This window comes from Colobus angolensis, unplaced genomic scaffold (assembly GCF_000951035.1).
Source record: "Colobus angolensis palliatus isolate OR3802 unplaced genomic scaffold, Cang.pa_1.0 Scaffold224, whole genome shotgun sequence".
Lineage (NCBI taxonomy): Eukaryota > Metazoa > Chordata > Mammalia > Primates > Cercopithecidae > Colobus > Colobus angolensis.
In genome coordinates, this window is record NW_012115422.1 from 6,379,452 (window position 1) to 6,405,914 (window position 26,463).

Genomic DNA, 26,463 nt, shown 5'->3' on the forward strand with positions numbered 1-26,463 from the left:
CTGTTATCCCTAGAGCCAACCCAATTTTCAAATAATAATATAACTTAAGTGGAACACTGAGCTCATTCAGTAGCAACGTTGTAACATGTATGGTACCTACCAACTGTTCTAGTGGCTGAAAGTGACACTAACTTCCATTGTTTTATCATTTTACTTATACGTTTTGCTGGAACGTAAAGAGCATAATTTAGATAACAAAACTTTTGCAGAGTATTGTTCCATAGAGGCAGTGATATCCTGCATTAAATGAAAGCAGGCAAGGAGTCAGCAGGCTCCTGCTCTTCCAAACACTGGGTAGCCTCCAGTAAATAAGTGCCACATTGTGTACCTCACCACAGTTTGCAATTTTGAAAAATAGAGATAATATTTGATATTATACCTGATAGATATTGATTAAAGACTAATTATATAATATATGTAAGAAGGCTTTGTTCTTTAAAGAGGGAGATGTGCTATGTAATAATCTGGCATTTATGACTATATCTGTTCATCAGATAACATGATTTAGCGATCCAACTGTATGAAGAACAAAAAGTCTTTATTAACAAATTTAGCTTAGCTCAATCCTTCTAGGTTGAAGGGCTTTTGGAGCCAGCATCTACGGGGCCTAATCAATAACGGTCCCTTTTTCCATAGTCTCTTTGTTCGAACAGGTTTTCTGAATCTTCCTTTTACAGCAATGGATTTGATCTTCTCCAAAAGCCGCGGGAAAGCAGTCTAAAGTCTCCTTCTAACATTCTCCAATGATTTGAGAAGTAGAAGAGAATCAGAAATGTGTGTTTCCCACAAAAGGGAGGCCCCTAAAGAGAGCATCAAACATAAGAGAAAGGGACATATTCTCTTAGTCTCCTTTAACAGACACTGTTCCTCAAAGAGTCACTGAAACAAGATGACATATCCGTCATGGGCGCAGAGGGCCAGATGTGAGAGTGTGGAAGCCTATTAAACATTCAATTTCATGGTATCCATGCTACAAAAATGATTTTTTTTCTCTTTCCACTGAATGAACCTACTCAGAAATTCTACCGATTCACTGGGACTATGAAATATAGTCTCTTTTTCAGAGGCATTTCACCTAGTAACCCATTTCCATTTATATATGAAGGTCTTCTGTTAATCAGTTCATACGTTGGAAATCATTCCCTTAAAATATGTAAGTCCATTTGTAACTTTGAGGGGAACTCTGAAGATCTTCAAAAAGCATCATCTTTTACTACTAAGCACATTTCCAGATTCATTTAGTAATGCCACTCTCTCAGAAAGTTCCCCCCTTTGGCTCCTCAACTCCTTTTTACTGAGGTAAGAGAACACAAAAATATCTATTAGTAAACAAGTTTAAGGAGTCCTTCACTAAAAAAGTCTCCAGTAAAAAACAAACATAAAATAAATAGAAAGAAGTAATAAACTAGGTATTTTAGATGTATTTCCTGATTTTAAACACATTGTGATCAAGTAGTCTCTACTCATTTTCATGCATATATACTTATATATATATATTTACATACACACACATATATTTAAACGTATATATTTAATAACATGGAATGGAAACATACCAACTGCTTAAGTTCCGTGCAAACATATAATTCTTCCCGTGAAGAAAACATATTAATATCACAAAAACAAATCATGGAGAGTAACATGCAACAACTGAGGGCAGGAAAATGGGGTCAGGGCAGGTGAACAGGAGAAACACAAAGAATGTAAAGAACAAAAAGTGTCATTGACCTGATTTGTCAGAGTTGTTGCCTGTGATTGGAGTGATGGAGCAGCTGGGATTAGCCTTTGCGCTGTCCTTGGAAGAAACCATTTTGGGTTTATTTTTCGTTGCCTCTAGTGCTTTGACCTTCTTGGCATGTTTACTTCCTTTGTAGTGGGCCTCGGCCTGGCTCTACAAAGGAGAACAAATCAGGCTCATTTTTTGCTAATTACAAACACCACAGTGGATGGTCATGCAGGAAAAAAATACATTCGATCATAGGCACCACAGACATTTACAACTCAGTACCTGACTATGTTTTTGGCACTTCATGAAATGGTAGACCAGTTCCTAAGAGGGTATAGCATATCGAAACCTCCTATGCAATACAAAGGACCTGCATCTTTAAAAAACCAGACATTACATGAGTGGACAAAAGGATTAGGGCAAAACTGTGATGAAGGTGAGCTTTGTCTTCAGTGCCCTCCCACCAGCGCCCACTGGGGATATTTTTCAAACACTGGCTGGCAGCAGCGGCTTTGAGTGTCCTACCCATGCCTGTGGGTATGACCTTTCACAGTCATTTCTCTTCAACTAAAATCCTGTTTGCCACGTGTCTGCTTTCTTCTGGGCTCTGCTCTGAGACCAACTGGTGTGATGAAACATGTTAATAGGTGCCACTGAGTGAAAATGACACTGAATTTTTTGGTAAGATCTACATGCACTTCATATATCATTTTGATGATTCCAGTTACAAGAACGGATAATATAAGTCACAAAGGAGGTCGTAACAAACCCTTGTTTCTGATCTCAGATGTGATTCTGAAGTCTAAGTGGTTAGTGTTAAATTAATTTATATACAAAGCATATGTAGAGCGGTAACTTCAGTACTAGATCAAAAGGAAAAAGAAAGAGCAAGACAAAACACAAAAACAAATTACAACAAGCCTTGAAAACATTTAATCAACTTACTGACATTTGGAAAATTCTCCTCTGCCTAAACACTAAGGCTTTTCTCTTATTGGTATCTAGTATTAATATATATGTTAACAAAAGAATCTAAGTATATTCACTTGAATTGAATTTTGAAAAGACTCTGAAAAAATATAAACATGTATTTAGTGAAAAGAAACAAAACTAAACATAAATGGTATATTAGCTTAGTTATAAAAGTGAAATGGATGATAAATCTTATGCAAAGCAAGATGAGCTTTTGTTAGAGGATTTCTAAAGAAATAATGACTTTAAAAGACATCAGTTTTCTTTATATACTTGTATGTGTTTGAAGAGGATTAAATGAACCTTTCCACTCATTCTCCTCAACAAGCCTAATATAGGTGATAAGTGTGTGTGTAGGTAGGTAGTTGGGAGTGATAGTGGACAGAATGGGTCTCTGTCCTTAGGGTCCAGTGAGGTTTCATACATACCTGAGGTAACAAGTACAATGGAGAGCTATCCATATACAAGGGTGAGCTAAAACAGCAAAAGATGCATGCTATGGGAGATACAGGACAACAAAACAATGGACCAGAGAGGAGCAGTATTAATGAAGACTTCCTAAAATGGGTAACTTTTGATTTGAGATTTGAGGAAAGGGGTCCATATATACTGGTAGAGAAGAGTACATTTCTGGTTGGAGGATGCAGGCCTAAGGCAAGGATTGACACTAGAGTGCCGGAACAGCGAGGGCCATGGCTGGAGAGGTGCTTACATGGGCCTCTTGGTGGAACATCATCAACATGAGTCGAGGAAACTAGATGTGTAGTTATGTAGAGGAGGTCACCACTGAGGTGAGATTCTCAAGCAGAGGCCTGATGATACACATAAATTCCAAATGGGGAAGACTTCTGCAACAGCTATTTATTACATGTTTGTTGGATTGAATATGAGAGAAAAGAGATGACGCAGAAAGGACGGCAGCAGAGAGAATATATGATTCTTCTGGTAAAATCATTAGTGGAGAGTATGACTATAATAAAGTCCCTGTTATAATAATATCATTGATTTCTTGAAGACTTGGTTATTATCAGTCCTCCTTCTGCCCTTTGCTTAAGTGGAACCATTTCACTACTAACTACTAGAGACAAAGCACTCTTCTAACATGCCATGATTAGACTAAGCCATCTAAGGCTGATTATTGTATGTTGTTGGAGTGTTTCTTCTGACTCTCCTGCTTGTTTCACTCCAGCTAACCAGGACATGTTGCTTTGCTATCTTCAGACATCCAGCCATAGCTAGTTCAGCAGAACTGGTGATGGTGAGCACCATTTCAATGCCCGCATTACTTCCAGATCTCGGTGGGTGATAAGTTTACTTTATCCTAAGCTCATAAATGATGATGATGAATTTGTTCATGCCAAATATTATAGATGATACAATCACAAGTGTTAAGGGTCATGCGGTGAGTTAATCATCATATCCATATATTTGCTCTCCCATTTCAATGGAAGCTTGGTGATAGATTCATGCCACAGTCTGTTTTTCAGTGTACCTTGATTCTGCTGTGTTATTTCTTGTAGGGTGGGAGGTGGTTGGGGAAAAAACATTGCTTTGCTAGTAGTGTACTCTAAGGATAGATTTTGGGCATTTTAGTGATTTCCCTAGCATATAGCCCAGATTACCCAAGGTCTATAGCCTTGTACTGACTATACATGGTCCCTAACTTCCTGAATATCTTTTCATACATATCTTTTTAGATTTTCATTGACTTGACATTGCTCTTGCTTGGTTTGCTCAAGGACTTCTTATGTTGTTCTCTGTCAAGTTGGAAAAATATCCCACAGGGGGAGAAAAGTGTAACATTATTTTAGGGCCTTTATTACCAACCAAGAATGTTTGAATCCAACTAATATAGTTTGGTAGTCATACATTAAGAAAATATGCAAATAAAAATTAGAAATTGATAATGTAATATAATAATAGTGATTAATATTACTGAGCTTACTGTTTCAGGCACAATTCTAAATGCATTACATATTTTAACTCATTTGATCCTTATAATATCCTATGAAATAGGCGTTATTGGCCAGCACTTTACAAATGGGAAACTGGGCATCGAGAAGTTAAATAACTTATAAAAAGTCACACAGTTGGGTGGAGAAGCCATGGTAGATATGAAATGCTTACATGCATATCCCTATTTAATTATATACCCACATTATACATATACATACCTGCACTAAGTTCACGTTGTAATTTTATTAGAAGTAAAAAATATACACAAAGATACCATGCTGCTTTTAATTACTCAGAGGATTATAACTCAATCCTATAGAAATTTCTATGAGTAGGAAATACATACTTAATTCATGGGAAATATGCTAATATTAAACACCAGGTCTGATCCTTCTGTTGAGTAAAGAAAGTTCCACTTTTAGGGCAGGTGCAGTGCCTGAAAGTCCAGCACTTTGGGAGGCCCAGGAGGGAGTATAGCTTGAGCTTAGGAGTTTGAGACCAGCTTGGGGAACATCTCGAGACCTTGTTTCTACCAAAATTCAAAAAAAATTAGCTGAACATGCCTGTAGTCCCAGCTTCTTGTGGGGAGGAGGCAGATGGATCACTTGAGCCTGGGAAGTCGAGGCTGTAGTGAGCCCTGACTGTGCCACTGCACTCTGGCCTGGGCAACAGAGTGAGACTTCATCTCAAAAAAAAAAAAAAAAAAAAAAGTTCCACTTTTTAAATATATGGCAATTTCTACAAGGTATCAGGAGACCTGCTAAAAACTCATCTTTCGCAGTACACTAAATAGTGCAGCAGCGTTACTTTAGTGCCCTTTGGCTAAAGAAACATATGGTTCTCTAAATAAAACCTCCAAGTACAAGATAAACAGAGTGTCATTTCCTCATTACTATTTCTTGGCATCCGTGTCGAAAGTTAACAGCGTCAATTAACACTTGGGATAAGGATCCAGCTAAGTGACACTTCACTGGCCAAGATGGAAAAAACTCTCCATAGCCATGATACACTTCTGCTTTGAGTTCAGGGCCAGGGAGAGAAGTGCAACAAGGCTTTTTAGCTTCTATTGACTGTTGTTTGGGAAAAAAGGAGTGGAAGACTGTGAAATAAAGACAGAATGGCAAGTGCCACTTCCTTATATTTGGCATCTTTCCCATTCTCCTGTGGTATTCTTAGTAGTGGCACTTTGCTATCCCTAGTACTGTGTCTGAGGCAGTGTCAACAGCTTCTAAATGCTGGGCAAATCTTCAAGTGAAACTGAGACACTGTTAAGTAGCAAAAGATTAACCTGACTTCATTATCTAGGAGCCTTCTTACTTGAGGAGTGAAAGAAACAAGAACAGGAGCGACAAAACCCATGAAATAGGCAACACACGTCAAGCCCATCAACAATGGCTCTTTTGTCACTTCTAAGAGACTAGGTTGGCCAAGCTGACTTAGTTTACACCCAATGAGTAGTTAGCAGACACATGTTTGTCTAGCACTAATGGCTCGCATTCTGCTTCCCCTCCTAAAGTGCTGCTGTGCCCCTTACTGGCGGTGAACAAAGAAACCTCTTCACAAGAATTGCCAGAATTAGAAAGTCGCCCAAACCACTACACTGACCTTCACATAAGAATTCATCAGCATATAGGTTCTTCTCTGAAGGCCACTCTGGTAATTACCTGACCACCCACTGATAGAAGAATAGCTTTGATAGGAAATGACAACTTGGAATGTTTTCTTCCATTAATAACTTTTGTTGCTAAAGCTCTTCACTTTCTCAAATCCTTTACATTTCTTAGAACCCCATTGGTCCAAACAAAAAAGATAAAGAATGAGATGACTTAGTGCTTCAAAAACAAAAATGTAACCCAAAAACTTCTAAAATTCACTGTGTTCTCATTTCTGATTTTTATCTTACTTATTTCTTTTCTTTTTTTTTTTTTTTTGAGACAGAGCCTTGTTCTGTCACCAGGCTGGAGTGCAGTGGCACAGTCTTGGCCTCACTGCAACCTCCACTTCCCGGGTTCAAGTGATTCCCCTGCTTCAGCCTCCTGAGTAGCTGGGACTACAGGTGTGCGCCAACATGTCCAGCTAATTTTTTGTATTTTAGTAGAGACGGGGTTTCACCCTGTTGGCCAGGCTGGTCTCTATCTCCTGACCTCGTGATCCTCCCACCTCGGCCTCCCAAAGTGCTGAGAATACAGGTGAGAGCTACCGCGCCCAGCCTGATTTTTACCTTATTTCTAATTTGGACTTCAGAGAGATGGCTAGGAACTTGAATGAGGACATTAAACTGTGCTCACTTTGTATGGAAAACACAGTCCAAGGACAAACTCACAAAGTGACTGGGGAAAGAAAATGGCCCTGGAGAAAGTACTTGCCTATATATTTACCAATAGAACCAACAATTTTTGCATTTTAAAAAGTAATTAGAACTGTTCCCTTAATTAAAGAAAGTGCATAATTAAAACTACTGGCATCTGTTTTTTTTCCTGACACCTTAGATTTCAATGTGTTAAGCAGGGTTATAAGGGAAATAGCAGAGGTCAGCTAATTATCAGGAAAACCCAATATACTAAAATGCCAAATAAAATATATGTCAAATGAACTACCATAAAACAGGCTAAACTAACAAAGGGGAAACCTGATGACTTATTCTGCAAAAAATTATTTAGTACCTGCCATAGTCTAGATATTGTAAAAGATTAAAAACAAAGACCCCTACTTGCCAGAATGGTGGTTGGAAGAAAAGACAAGCATACAAATAACTATAATCCAAAGCAGAAGGCAGAATTGTAAAATGGGAGGTACCAAGAAACAAAGAATATGAGAGTCAGGGGAGAGGTAAATGTCTTCAGACTGAAGAAATCAAGGAAGCTCCATGAAAAGAGGGTATCAGAGCTGAGTTCTGCTGCAAGGGCAGGGCTCTGGAGTGGCAGAATGGAGATGAAGGTATTATGGGCAAAGGGAACAACATGTGCCAGGGCACTGAGTCCTGTGTATTATACAGTGTTTCCTGGGCACATACACTTTTCAGTTTCACTAGAATAGAGATATAAAGGGAACAACAGGGAAAGGTTGCTACGTTGTACTACCTTGAAAATGATGGTTCCCTGTACCACAGAAACATATCAGTGTTTTCGATTAAAAAATCAAATATTCTATTTGTAGGCATTTTGTATAGAAAATGATTATGATGTAAGATGCTGCTCTTACATCACAAATTTTATCCTCTGCTCCAAACTACAATCCTAGATTAAATTAATTAAGTTATTTATATTGAATCTTTAATAATTATTTGAGACAAAAGCAAGACACTTAAAATGCTATAGTTAAACATACTAAGAAACTAAAGTTGACTGAGTAATAGTTAAATAATTACTTAAATCATTGTTTCAAGATAAAACTGTTTTTACTATTACAATGCTTTTGGCATATACTTGTTGCATTCATAAGATCACACACTCTCAGAGACAAAGGTACAATGTAGGAAGCATAAGCTATACCCAAGAAAAAGGCTTACTTATCCAAAGATTGCTAGTAAGATTTTCTGCTGATATTTGCAATTGTAAGGCCTGCAATATCAGTAATGACATACTATTGGCTTTGATATTCACTTCATTCAATTCTCATCTATTGGGATCTCTTGAAAACAAAGTCCAGACAAAATTATAACTATTATGAGCCTTTTGGCTTAAAAAGACAATGTCTTTGCTAATTGCTAATTTATATCTAGTGAAACACTACCAGTTGCTATGGCCTGTCTAGGGCCATCACATTGCATAACTCTGCAGGGCACTATTCACATATATTTCAACATTAGTAGTATCTTCTGGATTGTGCCAGGCCAGAGTTGTACCTATGACATTCTATATTTACTGACTTTATAATATACATGTAAAAAACCCCATCAACTCCAAATATTTCTATGTTACTAAAGTGAAAGTGGTTGCTTTCTAAGAAGAAAATGATGTGTACTCCGGACTGCTAATTCTCTTTGGGCCCAATTTAGATTCTATCAAATATTATAAGATAGAATTACAGTTCTTACGTTACAGCTGCTTTAAAATACCACTATTTGAATATATGAGCATTACATACACAAACACACACACACATATATGTTCAATCACATTATCAAAAATCTTCAATGTAGGCAAAATTCATTTCTTAAAATGCTAAGATCTTTAGAGGGCTTGAAATTAATTTTTCAAGTGTGCTTATTCGTCAGCTAAGAGTCTTGATGCTCATGTTTCTTGCCCATGATTCATTGGTGGAATTACTTACACACAGAAATATACAGAAGTTAAATGGACCAAATAACTATGACAGAATTTACATGATGAATTAGAAAGATGCTGCAGTTTGAGTTAAAAATCAGCTGGAATATAGTAAAGAAAAAGTGCTTTTAAAAAATAAATAAAATGATTTCTTATAATGGAGTTTCAAGTGAATAAAATTTTGTTTCATTTTCCAAGTTTTATATTTCACTTTCAATTACTGGAAGGCAGATTATTAATTTTAAATGATTCCCAGCAATCTACATTTCTTCCCCTGGACATTCACTGACACTCTATGTTACTAGTTTAGGGGTGAGTAGCACAGGGCATAAGAGAGACAATTATTTAAGCTTGGCTGTATCAACTGTGATCTGAACACAAATCTTTTCATTTGTTCAGTTCTGTGCTCTCTCTCTCCTCTAGTTCTCTCCTGTATTTCAAATCAGACCATAATTTAAAATTATCTTCTTTTATAAATAAGTTTATTATATACTTACCAAGGTAAAGTTAATCTTAGATGATTAGTTCCTTAATTCTATGAATGAATACTGTACATTTTAGAGATTTTAGTTTGAAAAAGATGTTTCTCTCACCAACCTAATGGAAGTAGGTTTATATGAATTTTTCAGCATAGGTAATGAGTAATAAAATGATTTTTATTTAATGTCACAATTTAACATCATCACAATTTATTTAAGAATTCATCAAGAAATATCTTGCTTAAGAAAGCAAGACTACTTAACTCTTCATTTAAATTATATTACAATTTTAGAAATTCTAAAAGGTATATTTACTTCACCTTCTGGATTGGTATCAATATCTGAGTCAATTTAATGATAAATGTATACATAAACTCTTAGTATATGCACTAGAGTTTAAGGGAGGCCACACGAAGTAAATGAAACCTGGCAAAGCATGCCTTTAGCCACTCTCTCAAATCATAAGAGGAGGCAAATCACAAACTTCATGAATAATGCACTTGATAAACTATATTCTTTGTTATACCAGGGTGAGAAAATGAGTTCTCTGTCTACTAACATAATTTTAAATATGAAATAACAGGAACCATTATAATTTGTAAAAATATCTAATTTTCTCAAAGAATTATGTATATAGGGACCTCATCTTTTAGAAGTTCTGAACTTCAGAGATTTAATAAAACACATGGATAATATATTTTATTTTTCATTTGCTTATTTACTTTAGAGACAGGGTCTCACTCTGTCACCCAGCTTGGAGGGCAGAGGGGCCATCATAGCTTGCTGCAACCTCAAACTCCTGGGCTCACGCTGTCCTCCTGCTTTAGCCTCCCAAGTAGCTGGGACTACAGGTACATGCCACCATTCCTGGCTATTTTTAAAAAATTTTTTGGAGAGGTGAGGTCTTGGTATATTGCTCAGGCTGGCCTTAAAACTCCTGGTCTCAAGTGATCCTACTGCCTTGCCCTCCCAAATTGCTGAGATTTCAGGTGTGCAACACCATGCCTGGCCATCTTTTATTTTATAATATGACACAAAATATTATAATATTATAATTTGTTAATAACTACTTACTATTTTTGAATTATTTACTTTATGATTTTCCCAAAAGTATTTAAAAATAGAAATCACCCATCTCCCTCAAATTAATTTCACATCTTATATTAAACTGGGAAATCTTAGTTGATAATTCTCAGCTGCCTTGACATATAAAGGAGGATATTCCAGAGTTTATAGTGTTTTCACAGTTATATCCCAAGTTGCTAATGTGTTTGAGAGTGCTGCTATCTTTCAGTGGGAAAACAGAATGCCATTGTGTGCTTCATAATGGCAATTTTTGTTACTCAATGATAAGTAATGCAATATATTTCAAGTTTATGCATTAAAGCTGTGACTTTATAGCTAACTGATTCAAGTCTTCTGATGGTTTTTAAAATTAGGCTCCCAGGCTTCCACACATTAATTTTTAATCAGTCCAGAAGGTATTACACTTACTTTGATTTCCACATTAAGGAAATTTACATAAATAATACAAAATAAATCTAAAATTAGAATTTGCATTATGTCTCCTTTTGTTTGACAAACAATATCCTTAAAGTAGATGAAAGTGGCAAAGTAACTTTGAAAGTTCAATGCTCTGAGAATTGGTTGAAGAATAGCATTAGTAATATTTTATATATGTTTAATATGTTATTTACTTATCATTACTCATTTGAAAACCTGTTTCACAAAACAGGTTTTTGTAAAATTCATACTCCAAAACCCTAAACCAATTACTAAAATCTAGAAGACATCTTATAATTAAAAATTAAGTGGAATATGTAAATGTGAAGATTAATAACAGATACCTTCAAAACACAATGTAACTAAGAGAAAATAATGAAAACACATCTTTAGTAGTCACTTAGCCCATCTGAGTCATGCTAAGGTTGTTTCTATACTGAAGTTCCAGATTAAACTAGAAGTTTTCATTCAAAATTAATTGGGTCAACCTTCCTCACATATAAGAGATTGGTCTGCTGGAGGCAAAACAAAAATAATAATATCTGTAACTTTGATTCACTGATAAAATCTAAAATATTTTAATATAATCAGCAAATGCTAGTGGGTTTCCACTTTCTGAGTCTGTGTGATATTGTCCAAAAGTTCTACTCACCAACAGTAGTCATAACAAAAGTCATACATATATGGTATCATTACCGTGAATTGTTTTAATTCAACTCAATTTAGCAATGTTTTATTATGTATCATGTAATAGGTGTTTCAGAAGACATGGTTTGTGACTTCTAGGAGCTTATAATCTTGTGTAGAGGATAACAAAAGTGAATACCATATATAGGTATATGGCATGTATATGTGTACATATGGCATGTATATGGCATGTATATATATATGTAGGTTTGTGTGTGTGTGTGTATATATATATACATATATATATATATATATATATATAGCAGAGGGAAAAAATATTCTAAAAGGAGGAACGTAACACTGAGGGTCCATCCATTCTTTAATGCAACAAATATCTATCGAACACGTATTATATTCTAGGCATTATTCTAAGTGTTGTGGAATACAGGTCTATTGAAACTTGTGTTCTAATATGGGGACATAGATAAGAAATTATAAATTTATATATATATTAGTATTAACGGATAAGTGATATACCTATGAATATGTTATATTGTGCTATAAAAAATAAAGACAAGTAAGGGGTAGACTATGGTGTAATGTGCCATTTTAAGTATCAAGGTAATTCTGTTGAGAGGGCATTTTCACAGAGACCTGAATGAAGTAAGGGAGTTAACCAGGTAGATATCTGCGAGAAGAGTACTTCAGGTTCAGGGAACACCAAATATCTATTGTAAGGATTTTGATTTTTATTCTGAGTAGATGCAGAATCACAGGAGTGTTTTAAATCAGAAGAGAAACCTTGTTTGGCTTCCATTTATTGAAGGATCGCATTTGTTGCTGTATGGAGAACCAACCGTGTGTGTACAGTGGAGAGGCTGGGGGTGAGGCAAAGGAGGCTCATCCAGGAAAGAGATGAAAAGGGTTCAAAATTAAATTCCACTGACCAATCAGAAAGGCTTCAGAAACATAATTTTCTTAACCGACATTTATAATTTTTCACATATCTGCAATTTTTGGACATAAATCATCCATAATTTTGATGGAATTTTATGTTCAGCTAGCTAGCAATTACTTTTGTTTCTTTTAAATTTAAATTGTATTTTTTAAGATCTAGGTAAAACAATCATACAGTTAAAAGTATAAAAAAAATAAGCAGAGAAAAGTTACCTCTTAGATTCAGCAACCAGTTGTTATCACTTTCTTGTGTATACTGCCAGGGATTGTTTACATGTCTATCAAGCAAATGTATACATTTATGTGTATTTTTTCTTTCTTTTATTTGTAGATAAGTGATTACACATTACATATGCTGTTCTGCACTTTGCCTTTTCTATTTAGCAACAGGCTTTAGAGATATTTCATATGAGTAATTAAAAAGTTTTCTAATTTTTTAAAGCGGTTATGTATATTTATTTTATTATTGTGTGGTAGCTACAGAGCAAAACTCCTTCTGCTTGATAAAAGCAGAGGGAAAAGTAAAGGGGACTTTGTCTTGCACCTTAGGTATCCGCATGGCCACAGAGGGGTAGAGCACCGAGTGTACTCTTGGGGTCCCCAGATCCAGGACTGGACTCTTGGATAGCATTTCTGGACCTGCCTTGTGCCGGAGGGGGAGCCCACTGCCTTTAAGGGTGAGTCCCAGGCCAGGCAGCATTCATGAAAAGCTGACTTAAAAGACCCTGGGCCTTAAGGGAACATTGACAGAAATCTGGCAGTACCCCTCTTGGCCTGAGGTGGTGGTGGCTATGAGGTAAGGCTCCTCTGCTTTTGGAAAGGGGAAGGAAGAACAGTATTTTGTGGTTTGAGTGCCAGCTCAGCCTCAATACAATAGAAGACCAGGTAGACTTCTAAGGTTTTTTACTCTAGTACCCAAATGACAGATGTCACTTCTGGACCCACCTGGAAACTGGGCGACCTCACTGCCCTAAACAGAAGAAAACAGGCCTGGTTGGCTTTGCCACCTGCTTATTGTAAAGTCCCAGGGCCTTGAGTGAACATAAGCAGTAGCCATCGAGTGGTTACAACAGGCCTTGGGTGAGACCCAATGCTGTGCTGGCTTTAGGTCTCACCCAGCATAGTCATAGTGGTAGTGGCCACAGGGGTGCTTGTCACTCTATCCCCCAGCTTTAGGTGGCTTAGAATGGAGAGAGATCCTATATGTTTGGGAGAAATTAAGGGAAAAGGACAAGTCTCTGCTTGGTAATCCAGAAAATTTTCCCAGATCCTGTCCAAGACCATCAAGGTGGTGCCTCTGTGAGCCTGCAAGTACCGCAGCGATTGGGGTGCCCCTAAAGCAGATACAGCTTAGATCACAATACCCAAGTCCTTTCAGATATCTGCAAAGCCTTCCCAAGAAGGACGGCTACAAATAAGCCCAGACAGTGAAGACTACCTAAATACCTAACTCTTCAATGCCCAAAGAACATCTACTAGCATCAACACTATCCAGGAAACTATGACTTCACCTAATGAACTAAATAAGACATCAGGCACCAATCCTAGAAAACCAGTTTCAGACAGAGAATTCAAAATAATTGTGTTGAGGAAACATAAAGAAATTCAAGATAACACAGAGAAGGAATTCAGAATTATATTAGATAAATTTAACGAAGAGATTGAAATAATTAAAAAGAATCAAGCAGAAATTCTGGAGCTGAAAAATGCAATTGACATCCTGAAGAATTCATCAGATTTCTTTAATAGCAGAATTGATGAAGCAGAAGAAAGAACTAGTGAGCTTGGAAACAGGCTATTTGAAAATACATGGAGAGAGGAGACAACAGAAAAAAGAAAAAAGAAAACCAATGAAGTATACCTACAGGATAGAAAAACAAAGCCTTGAATGGGCAAATCTAAGAGTTACTGGCCTTAAAGAGGAGGTAGAAAAAGAGATAGGGATAGAAAGTTCATGCAAAGATATAGTAACAGAGAATTTCCCAAACATAGAGAAAGATATCAATATCCAAGTACAAGAAGGTTTAGAACACCAAGTAGATTTAACCCAAAAAGACTACCTCAAGGTATTTAATAATCAAAGCCCCAAAGGTTAAAAATAAAGAAAAGATTCTAAAAGCAACAAGAGAAAATAAACAAATCACATACAATAGAGCTCCAATATATCCGCCAGCAGACTTTTCAGTGGAAATCTTAAAGGCTAGGAAAGAGTGGCATGACATATTTATAGAACTGAAGGAAAAAAATATTTTATCCTAGAATAGTATATCTGACAAAAATATCCTTCAAACGTGAAGGAGAGGCCAGGAGTGGTGGCTCATACCTGTAATCTCAGCACTTTGGGAGGCTAAGGGAGATGGATCACTTGAGGCCAAGTGTTCGAGACCAGCCTGGCCAACATGGCAAAATGTTGTCTCTACTGAAAACACAAAAATTAGCTGGGTGTGGTGGTGAACGCTGTAATCCCAGCTACTTGAGAGGCTGAGGCACAAGAATCACTTGAACCTGGGAGGCAGAGGTTGCAGTGAGCTGAGATCACACCACTGCATGCCAGCCTAGGCAACAGAGTGAGAGTCTGTCTCAAAAACAAACAAACGAACAGACAAACAGAGGAACAAAGACTTTCCCAGACAAACAAAAACTGAGGTATTTCATCAAGATCAGACCTATTCTGTAAGAAATGCTAAAGAGAGTATGTCAATCAGAAAAAAAAGGACATTGATGAACAATAAATAATCATGTAAGGTACAAAACTCACTTGTAACAGTAAATACACAGAAAAACACAGAATAAGATAACACCGTAACTGTGGTATGTAAACTACTCTTAGCCTAAGTAGAAAGACTTAGCAGTGAATCAATGAAAAATAACAGCTACAACAACTTTTCAAGACATAGTACAATAAGATAGAAACAAAAAGCTAAAAAGTGGGGGGATAAATTAAGACATTAAGTTTTTTATTAGTTTTCTTTTTGCTTGTATGTTTATGCAAATAGAGTTAAGTTCTCATCAGCTTAAAATAATAGGTTATAAGATACTATTTGCAAGCCTCATGGTAACCTCAAACCAAAAATCATACAATGGATACACAAAAAATAAAAAGCAAGAAACTAAATCATATCACCAGAGAAAATTGCCTTCACTAAAGGAACACAAAAAGGAAAGAAGGAAGGAAGGAAGGAAGGAAGAAAGGAAGGAAGGAAGGAAGGAAGGAAGACAAGACCATAAAACAATCAGAAAATAAATAACAAAAATGGCAGGAGTAAGTCCTTACTTATCAATAACATTGAATGTAAATACACTAAACTCTCCAATCAGAAGACATAGACTGGCTGAATGGATGAAGAAACAAGACCCATTGATCAGCTGGCTGTAAAAAACACACCACTTTGTAAAGACACACAGATTGAAAATTAAGGTTGAAAAATATGTAAAAAGATATTCCACACTAATGGAAACCAAAAAAGTAGTAGGAGTTGCTATATCTTATATCAGAAAAAATAGATTTCAAGACAAAAACTGTAAGAGACTATATAGTGATAAAGGGGTCAATTCAGCAAAATAATATAACAATTTTAATATACATGCACCCAACATGGGAGCACCCAGATAAATAAAGAAAATGTTATTAGAGCTAAAGAGAGAGACCCTGATACAATAATACCTGGAGACTTCAACACCCCACTTTCAGCACTGAGCTGATCTTTCAGACAGAAAATCAACAAAGAAACATCAGACTTAATCTATATTATAGACCAAATGGACCTGTTAGATATTTATAGAACATTTAATCTAATGGCTGTAGAATACATATTCTTTTCCTCAACACATGGCTCATTCTCAAGAACAGACAAAAAAAAAAAAAAACTCATAGCAAGAATTAAAACATAAAAAAAAAAAATTGAAATAATTTCGAGTATCTTCTCTGACCACAGTGGAATAAAACTAGAAATTCATAACAAAAGGAATTTTGGAAACTATACAAATATATGGAAATTAAGCAATATGTTCCTGAATGATGAGTGATTCAATGAACAAATTAAGAAGAAAATGAAAAAAATTCTTGAAACAAATGATAATGGAAACACAACATATCCAAACCTATGGGATACTGCAAAAGTAGTACTAAGAGAGAAGTTTATAGTTATAAGTGCCTACATCATAAAAGAGAAAAACTTCAAATAAACAATCTAATGATGAATCTTAAAGAAACAGAGAAGCAAGAGCACCAAACCCAAATTTTGTAAAGAAAAAGAATAGAGTAGAAATAAATAAAATTGATACGAAAAACAAATACAAAAAATCAGTGAAACAAAAATTTGGCTTTGAAAAATGTTACACAAAATTAACAAATATTTAGCCATACTAAGAAAAAAAGACAGAAGATCCAAATAAGTAAAATCAGAAATGAAAAAGGAGACATTACAACTGATTCTGCAGAAACTTAAAGGGTCTTTAGTGGAGGGCGGAGACCACCCCTCATATTGTCTTATGCCCAATTTCTGCCTCCAAAGAAAGAAAAAGTAAAAGCTAAAAGGCAGAAATGAAATCTACAGGCAGACAGCCCGGCACCACACCCTGGGCCTGGTACTTAAAGATCGACCCCTAACCTAATCGGTTATGTGATCTATAGATTACAGATATTGTATAGAAAAGCACTGTGAAAATCCCTATCCTGTTTTGTTCTGATCTAATTACTAGTGCATGCAGCCCCCAGTCACGTACCCCCTGCTTACTCAATCGATCATGACCCTCTCATGTGCACCCCCTTAGAACTGTGAGCACTTAAAAGGGACAGGAATTGCTCACTCGTGGAGCTTGGCTCTTGAGACAGTAGTCTTGCTGATGCTCCCGGCCGAATAAACCCCTTCCTTCTTTAACTCAGTGTCTGAGGAGTTTTGTCTGTGGCTCGTCCTGCTACAGTGGTTATTATAAGAAACTATAAACCAATAAATTGGAAAATCTAGAAGAAATGTAAAAATTCTTAGATACATACTAACTACTAATGTTGAACCAGGAAAAACTCCCAAATCTAAAAAGACAAATAACAAGTAATGAGATAGAAACTGTAACAAAAAGCCCCCCCAGTAAAGAAAAGCCTGGGACCTGATAGCTTCACTAATGGATTCTACCAAGCATTGGAAGAACCAATATTAATCCTACTCAAATTATTTCAAAAAATTGAGGAGGAGGGAATACTCCAAACTCTTTCTACAAGGCCAGTATTACACATTACAAAGACATTAAAAAAAAAAAAAAAAAAAACTGCATGCAAATATCTCTGGTGTATATCAATGCAAAAATCCTCAATAAAATACTTGGAAACTGAATTAGACAATACATTAGGAAGATCATTCATCATGACAGGTGGGATTCATCCTTGGAATGCAAGGATGATTTGACATACGCAAATCAATCAATGTGATATATCATATCAACAGGATGAAGGATTAGAACCATATGATCATTTCAATTGATGCTAAAAAAGCATTTGAAAAATTCAACATCCCTTCATGATAAAAACCTGAAGAAAACAGAGGATAGAAGGAACATACCTAGTAATAAAAGCCATATGCTACAGACCCATAGCTAGTATTATACTGAATGGGGAGAAACTGAAACTTTCCTCTAGGATCTGGAACATGACAAAGATGCCCACCGTTACCACTGTTATTTAACATAGTACTTGAAGTCCTAGCTAGAATGATTAGACAAGAGAAAGATATAAAGGACCTCCAAATTGGAAAGAAAAATGTCAAATTATCCTTATTTGCAGATAATATTATATTATATTTGTAAATACTTAAAGACTCCACACATAAAAACCTATTAGAACTGATAAAAAAAAAATCAGTAAAGTTGCAGAATACAAAATTAACATACAAAAATCTGTAGCATTTTTATATGTGAACAGTGAACAATGTGAAAAAGATATAAAAAAGTAATCCCATTTACAATAGCCACACATAAAATTAAATACCTAAGAATTAACCAAAGAAGTGAAAGATCTTTACAAAGAAAACTGTAAAATTGATGAAAAAAATTGAAAAGGACAGAAAAAATGAAAGGATATTCCATGTTCATGGAATGGAAGAATCAATATTATTAAACTGTCCATACTACCCAAAGCAATCTACAGATTCAATGCAATGATATTTTTCACAGAAATAAAAGAAAAACTATCTTAAAATTTATATGGAATCACAAAAGACCTAGAATCACCAAACGTATCCTATGCCAAAAGAACAAAACCGGAGGAATCACATTATCTGACTTCAAAGTATACCACAGAGCTGTTACTGGCATAAAAGCAGATACATAGACTAATGTGACAGACTAGAGAACCCAGAAACAAACTCAGATACCTCAGTGAACTCATTTTTAACAAAGGTGCCGATAACATACACCAGGTAAAAGGGAATGTCTTCAATAAATGGTGTTGGGAAAACTGGATATCCATATGCAGAAGAATGAAACTAAACCCCTATCTCTTGCCATATACAAAAATGAAATAAAAATGGATTAAACACTTAAATCTAAGACCTCAAACTATAAAACTGCTACAAGACTAACAATGGGAAAATCTCCAGGACACTGGTCTTGGCAAAGATTTGTTGAATAATACCCCACAAGCACAGGCAACTAAAGCAAAAATGGACAAACGGGATCACATCAAGTTAAGCTTCTGCACAGAAAAAACAATCAATAAAGTGAAGAGATAACCCATAGAATGGGATAAAAAATCTGCAAACTACCTATCTGACAAGGAATTAATAACTAGAATACATAAGGAGCTCAAACAACTCTATAGGAAGAAATCAAATAACCCAACCAAAAAATAAGCAAAATATTTGAATAGACATTTCTCAAAAGAAGACTTACAAATGGCAAACAGGCATATGAAAAGGTGCTCAACATCACTGATCATCAGAGAAATGCAAATCAAAATTATAATGAGATAGCATCTTACCCCAGTTAAAATGGCTTATATCCAAAAGACAGGCAAAAACAAATGCTGGTAAGGATGTAGAGAAAAGGGAACCCTTGTACACTGTTGGTGGGAATGCAAATTAGTATAGCCACTATGGAGAACAGTTTGCAGGCTACTGAGAAACTAAAAATTGAGCTACCATATGATCCAGCAATCCCATTGCTGGGTATATACCCCAAAGGAAGGAAATCAGTACATCATAGAGATATCTGCACTCCTGTTTGTTGCAGCACTCTTTACAATAGCTATGATTTGGGAGCAATGTAAGTGTCCATCAACTGATGAATGGGTGAAGAAAATGTGGGACATATACACAATGGAGTACTATTCAGCCATTAAAAAGAATGAGGCCCAGTCATTTGGAACAACATGGATGAATTATGTTAAGTAAAATAAGGCAGTCACAGAAAGACAAACATCACATGTTCTCACTTATTTGTGGAATCTAAAAATGAAAACAATTGAAGTCATGGACACAGAGAGTAGAAGGATGGTTGCCAGAGTCTGGGAAGGGTAGTGGGGAGCTGGGAGAGAGGTGAGGGATGGTTAATCGGTACCAAAAATAAAAAATACAAAAAATGAATAAGACCTAGTGTTTGACAGCCTGATATGGTGACTATAGTTAATAATAACTTAATTGTACATTTTAAAATTACTTAAAAGTATAATTGTATTGTTTGTAACTCAAAGGATAAATGCTTAAGGGGATAGCTACTCCATTCTCCACAATGTGCTTATTTCACATTGCAAGCCCATATCAAAACATCTCATGTACCTCATAAATTTATACACCTACTATATACCCACAAAATAAAGAGCAAATAAATAATTTTTATACAAATGAACAATAATTTATTCAATAATCCCTTATTGGTGGATATATAGGTTGTTTCCAAAGTTGTGCTATCAGTCATGATACAAAATTGGCATTAGATCCTAAGTGCCCTGTTGGATTTTGGACTTGTGTGGGGCCTATAGCCCCTTTGTTTTGGCCAATTACTCCATTTTGGAATGGCAACATTTATCCAATTCCTGTACCTCCACTGTATCTTAAAAATAACTAACTTGTTTTTTATTTGACAGGCTTATAGGTGGAAGGGACTTGCCTTGTCTCAGGTGAGACTATGGACTTCGGGAGACTGTTGGGAAGGCATGACTGTGCTTTGAAATGTAAGAAGGAGATGAGATTTGTCAGGGCCCAGGGGAGGAATAATATGGTTTGGCTCTTTGTCCCCACCCAAATCTCATGTTGAATTGTAAATTCCAGTGTTGGAGGAGGGGCCTGATGGGAGGTGATTGAATTGTGGGGGCAGACTTCTCCTTTGCTGTTCTTACGATAGAGTTCTCATGAGATCTGGTTGTTTGAAAGTCTGTAACACCTCCCCTTTCTCTTTCTCTCTCCTGCCATCCATGTGAAGATGTGCTTGCTTCCCCTTTGCCTTCTGCCATGATTGTAAGTTGCCTGAGGCCTCCCCAGAAGCAGAAGCCTGCACAGCCTGCAGAACCACTAGTTGATTAATCTTCTTTTCTTCATAAATTACCCAGTCTCAGGTATGTCTTCATAGCAGTATGAGAATGGACTAACATACTTTGCATCTGTTGAAAGAAACAAATCCAGGGAGTGTCTTCATTGCCACATTCTACCTTTACCACAACATGCAATCCATCACCAAGTCCAATAGATTTTACCTCCTAAATATTTATCTACTCAAGCTGATTCTTTAGATCTCTACCACAACAATTTTGGTTCAAACTACCATCATCTTTTGTTTCAACTCTTGCAAAGCCGACTTAGTGACCACACAAAGGCCCTTTTTGCTCTCTCAAAATCTGTTCTCCACCTGGAAGCCACAGTGATATTTTCAAAACATAAATATAATCACGCCATTTCTCTGCAAAAAATCCACAATGCCTTTTCACTGTTTTTAGTTTAAAATCTAAAATCATCATATTCAAGACTTGTATGGCTTACTCTTTATGTAACTCAAGTTTTGTTTCATTTCTCTTTTTTGTTCTCTGAGAAAGTGAAAGACAGTGTGGCTGAATTACAAGGATAGTGCTTTCCTTCTGCACATGCCTAGTGTATGATCCTTTTTCTCTTTCCCTACTTAATTCCTATTCTTCCTTCAGAATCCAGTTCAAACATTGGGAAGCCTTCCATGATCCTCCAGACTAGATCACATCCAAACTCTTGGGTTCTTCCCTTCATAGCACTTCTCAAAATGTAAGTTAATTATACATTGATGTAATAATGTGATTAATGTCTGTCTTCTTCCACCAGACAATAACCTCCATTAATACTTGTACCTGTAAGATTTTTGTTCTTCACTCTATTTCTTGCACATAGCACACTGACTGGAACATTGTAGCCATTTGATAAATACTGATTACATGGATGAATGAATGAATAAGTGAATGGAGAAAGAAACTATTACTTGTAACACAAATAATGGTAGAGGAAGAAAAAGTAATTAGAGTTGACTTTAAACTTTCAGACCCAAATGATATGGAAAATGTCAAAACAAATTTCAGGAAAGTGCATTTATGGTGGTTGGGGGAAATTTTGCAGAGAAAAATGAGGACTTAGTTTGGGTCTTTAAGCTGCTAATGAGAAATTTAGTGGAGGGGTTCCACAAACGATTGAAAATATAAGTGGCAGTTGAGAAAAGTGGCCAAGGCTGGAGACAACCACTTGGAAACCATCTGCTAAGATGATGGCTGGTAGATGAAACTTTGGAAATGGACGAGGTTCCTGAGGAATTAAGTAGTGAGAGGAGAAAATCTATTTGAGGAAAGAATCTTGAGAAATAGCTATAATTTAACAGGTAGAATGAAGATTATAAGTCAGCACATAATATAGAAAAAGGGCCACCAGATAAGCTGGATAAACAAGAGGGTAATAAGACACAGAGGACAAGGGAAGTAAAAACTTCAAAGGAAAAATAACTTTAAAATACACACAACTGTTAAAAGGAAAGTTTTATGGATGTACAACATCTTAAGTGTGCTAAAATACTTTTCTGTAATTACAAAGCAACCTCATGAAATTACTGGGAAATAATATGAGGTCCTCGTGACCTGGAAGAATGTTTGATAATGCTGCACTGCAAGTGCAGAAGTAGCCATGTTTGTGTAAAATAGCTTGTTTAGGCTGTTGCTTCAGGGTAAATTATAGCACCTTGCCCATAATGTCAAAGAATTGAAGAATATAGAGCCATAGAAAGAACATGGCAGCCAAAAAGGCTATAAACACAACGTCAGATTACAAAAATGACCCTGACTTCAATAATAAAATAGTGACAAATAGCTACCATTTATTATTGCCATGTACCAGGCATAGACGTAAGCACTTTACATGCCATGCTTCATTTAACTTTCATAAAATCATTTGAAGTAAGTATTATGAACCTGAGTTTACAGACACTCCAGAAAGCTAAATAATTGTTCGATATCACACTACCAGAAATGGAAGACCCTGGATTCAAATGCAGAATTAAAAGATTGGGCTCTTAACCACTACACCATAGGGACCCCCAACATGATAGAAACCCAGGTCCAAACAGCCTTTATAGTGGAAGATCCAAAACAGAATAGACTCTTCCCTGTTAAGCACTCTGGTAAAAGACAATCTTCATTTCCTTAGAGTGGATGATCTGGAGATGAAAACAACCTTGGGAATATGACCTTATGTGACCCACATAAGATATAATTTTCACTGTAGAAAACAGATTAAGTAATTCTCAATGATTCCTTAGGTTATCGTAAGTTAAAGATCCCTGTTAGAATCATTTATGTATTCAAGAAATATTTATGCACGGTGCTAGGCACCAGGTAGATAGCAATGGACAAAACAGACCCAGTCTGTTTTCTTACAGAAGCAACAACAATCGTGTGTGTGTAGGGAACAGACATTAAATAAAAGTTACATAGAGATACTTTTACTAACTGTGATATATGCCATAGAGTTTACAGAATGTTATCAAATTATTATTGCGAGTGGAATTAGTTTGGAATATGGAATCTAGAAAACCTCCTCTGAAGAAGAGGCATTTAAGGTGAGACCCGAAAGAGAAGTTTTGAACTAGACCAAAACTGGCAGGGGCAAAAGTAGCTTGGCAGATTTATGGAAATAAAAGCCCTTGTGGCTGAAGCATGTCAAGCAATGAGGCAGGAGCCCAGAGGGGGGCATGACTGGTTAGGAACCTGGATTCTGAGGATGCTAGGTGACTAACATTGAAAATTTTGGTATTAAGAATGGCCACAACCAAATGAGCATCTTTTGCTACTCTTACTCCTACTCAGATTCCTGAGTTAATTCTGCCTAGATCACACACACACACACACACACACACACGCACACCCCCTATCAAAAATAGCCACATGCTATACCAATTGATCACATAGGCTACATAACTATTACTGGAAGTACAGAAGTGAAGCAAAGGTCATTGACTGGCACGATGTTTTGGGTCTGGCTGCTTGACTAGTCTCAGTATATAATGATCAGATTTACAACAGACCAATGGCTCAATTATCTGGAAAATAATTCTTATATACAATGGTTCAATCACTTGTTCACCAAAATAGACACATAATAGGTCAGAACACATAACCAGTGATTTATTGATCATTCAGCTCATTTGATCTGTGTAAATAACTAAACTGGATAACTTAGACCTCAAAACAATATTTGCTTGGTTTGGAATGTAAATCTAAATAGTATCTTGGTTAAACACTTTACCTGAAAGAGAATGTTAACCAAGTAACAAAAATATTCATTTTCTTTAAAAAAGGCAATAGTATTAGATATTACTGAATGATCATAATTTCAGAAAAAGCTCATTCATGTGGACTAATTTAGATAAAGGGCATAATGAAATGGTAAAAAAAAGTTCAAAAAGTAGAACATTTTTTGCAGACATGCAACTGTTACCAAAGATCCAAAGATTCTTAAATGGTTTGTTAAAATATGTGTATATATATGTGTATGATGTATATATAGATGTGTGTATATATGTGTGTGTGTACATATATATATGTGTATATATATATATTTTTTTTTTTTGAGACAGGATCTTGTTCTGTCACTCAGCCTGCAGTGCAGTGGTGTGATCATGGCTCACTGCAGCCTTGACCTCCTGGGCTCAAAGCAATCTTCCCACCTCAGCCTCCCAAGTAGCTGGGACTACAGCTACATGCCACCAGGCTCCGCTAATTTTTGTATTTTTTATAGAGACGAGGTTTTGCCATGTTGCCCAGGCTGGCCTGGAACTGCTGGGATCAAGTGATCTGCCCGTCTCAGCTTCCCAAAGTGTTGGGAAGACAGGCGGGAGTTACTGTGCCTGGTAGGAATTATTTTGTATCATATCATTGCTCGTGTTTTAATTAGTGCCCTTCAGTGCGTAAGTAGGATTGAAAAAGTGGTTCTGCTGGTACTCTAAATCTCTATGCTTCAACCTCCTTTGCCACAATCATTTGCATTATCTTTGAAGAAATAATTTGGCCCAACAAAAGTACAATTTGCCTGTACCTGAATGATCACAAATCCCTAATTAATGTAGTCCAATTTAATAAGAATTTACTGCATTTATGAAAATGAAAACTTATGCAAAAGACAGTTATTCAATGTTTAAATCTCTAGAAAGCTAGCTTACAAAGAATGTCTCTCACATATTCAAATTTTATATTTTTATATCTACATCTGCAAATTCAGTAATTCTATTCTATTTTACAAATACAGACATTCGTCATTTGCCCAACATTTACAGATTTTAATGAACAGCCCCTTCTATAACTATCTGTGTAAATGTTTAAGTCTTAAAAAGAGATTGTTAGTATTTTTAGTTTAGCAGTGTATATAGGGCATTTTGTTGACCTAAACAATTTAAATTACAAAACTATAACAACCTAACTATTCCTTTAGTGAATCTAGCCTTTTCCGTTCCTCTTAAATGATATAAGAAAGGGCCAAAAAAATTCATGACATATAAAAATAAATCATCACAGAAAAGGGTTCCATAGCTGTCCTCCATATTATAGAATATTATTTCTTTCCAGGGAAAAACTGAGTAATTACCTTAAGCTCACAGTTGAGAGATAATGAAAATTACTTTTCAGAGAACATTCAGTGAGAATTATTGAAGATAAAAAGGAAACTATTTGGTGATTAAAAGTTAGCACTACATATCTCCTGTGCTATATCTAACATGTATTTAAAGCAGAACTAGAATTCCTATTAATTGAATAACAAATGTCAGTGCTATACTGAAGATAGGGCTGTGGGACAGTTCACTTCAGGTGCAGGAAATAGGGTTTGCATTTGTTTAAAAATAATTAAAAAACTGACCAAAAATCAGGCACTTTTTATCATCATAACATACTGGTAGTTTTTAACAAATAATAAAATAGTCTTCTCTGAAAAATAGTTTTTTATTGGTCTAAGTTTTAAATAAACAATTGCTGTGGTTGCAGTTGAGTTTTAATAATACATATATAAGCTTAAAATGAGAGCTTTTTAAAATTTTTAAATTAACTACATGGAAGTTAATAAAGAGAGCTTGTAGTTACATGATGGAACTTCCAATTCACAGTGACTCCTCTACATCCATTCAGTATATGAGTAAGTTCCTAATGGTGAGGAATCCTTCAAGCTTGTTTTAGACGCAGTTCAAGTTTGCAAACCTTGTGCCACTCAGATTCTTGCATTTAACAGTTGCTTTGAAATCAATAATGACAGTATAGTGAATTTAAAGGCAAAGAAACAAAACTTCAGAACTTCAATTCTTTCATTTTGTGATTACTTGGAATTTTTGTGTTTTAGACTTAAGTGAGATAGTGGCAACTGTAAGGTGTATTAACTTATTTGGTAAGTATAAATGGTAGCCCATACATAAAATATTTTACTGATTTTGGCTGGTAGTATTAAAATGGAAATGTATGCTTCTTTTAAAGTTATTATGTGCTTTAAAAATAAGAAATAAATGAAAA

At 35.8% G+C, this 26,463-nt stretch overlaps 1 protein-coding gene across 3 annotated transcripts in view; it reads right to left on the reverse strand.

The window, feature by feature from the left end:
• ZNF385B (zinc finger protein 385B) overlaps nt 1-26,463 on the reverse strand; it is a 588,375-nt gene that overhangs the window by 42,629 nt on the left and 519,283 nt on the right. For all 3 annotated transcript variants that reach the window (XM_011944057.1, XM_011944058.1, XM_011944059.1), the window contains one exon: nt 1,729-1,891. In XM_011944057.1, the coding sequence (XP_011799447.1) occupies nt 1,729-1,891 (163 nt within the window). The remainder of the gene's footprint in view (nt 1-1,728; nt 1,892-26,463) is intronic.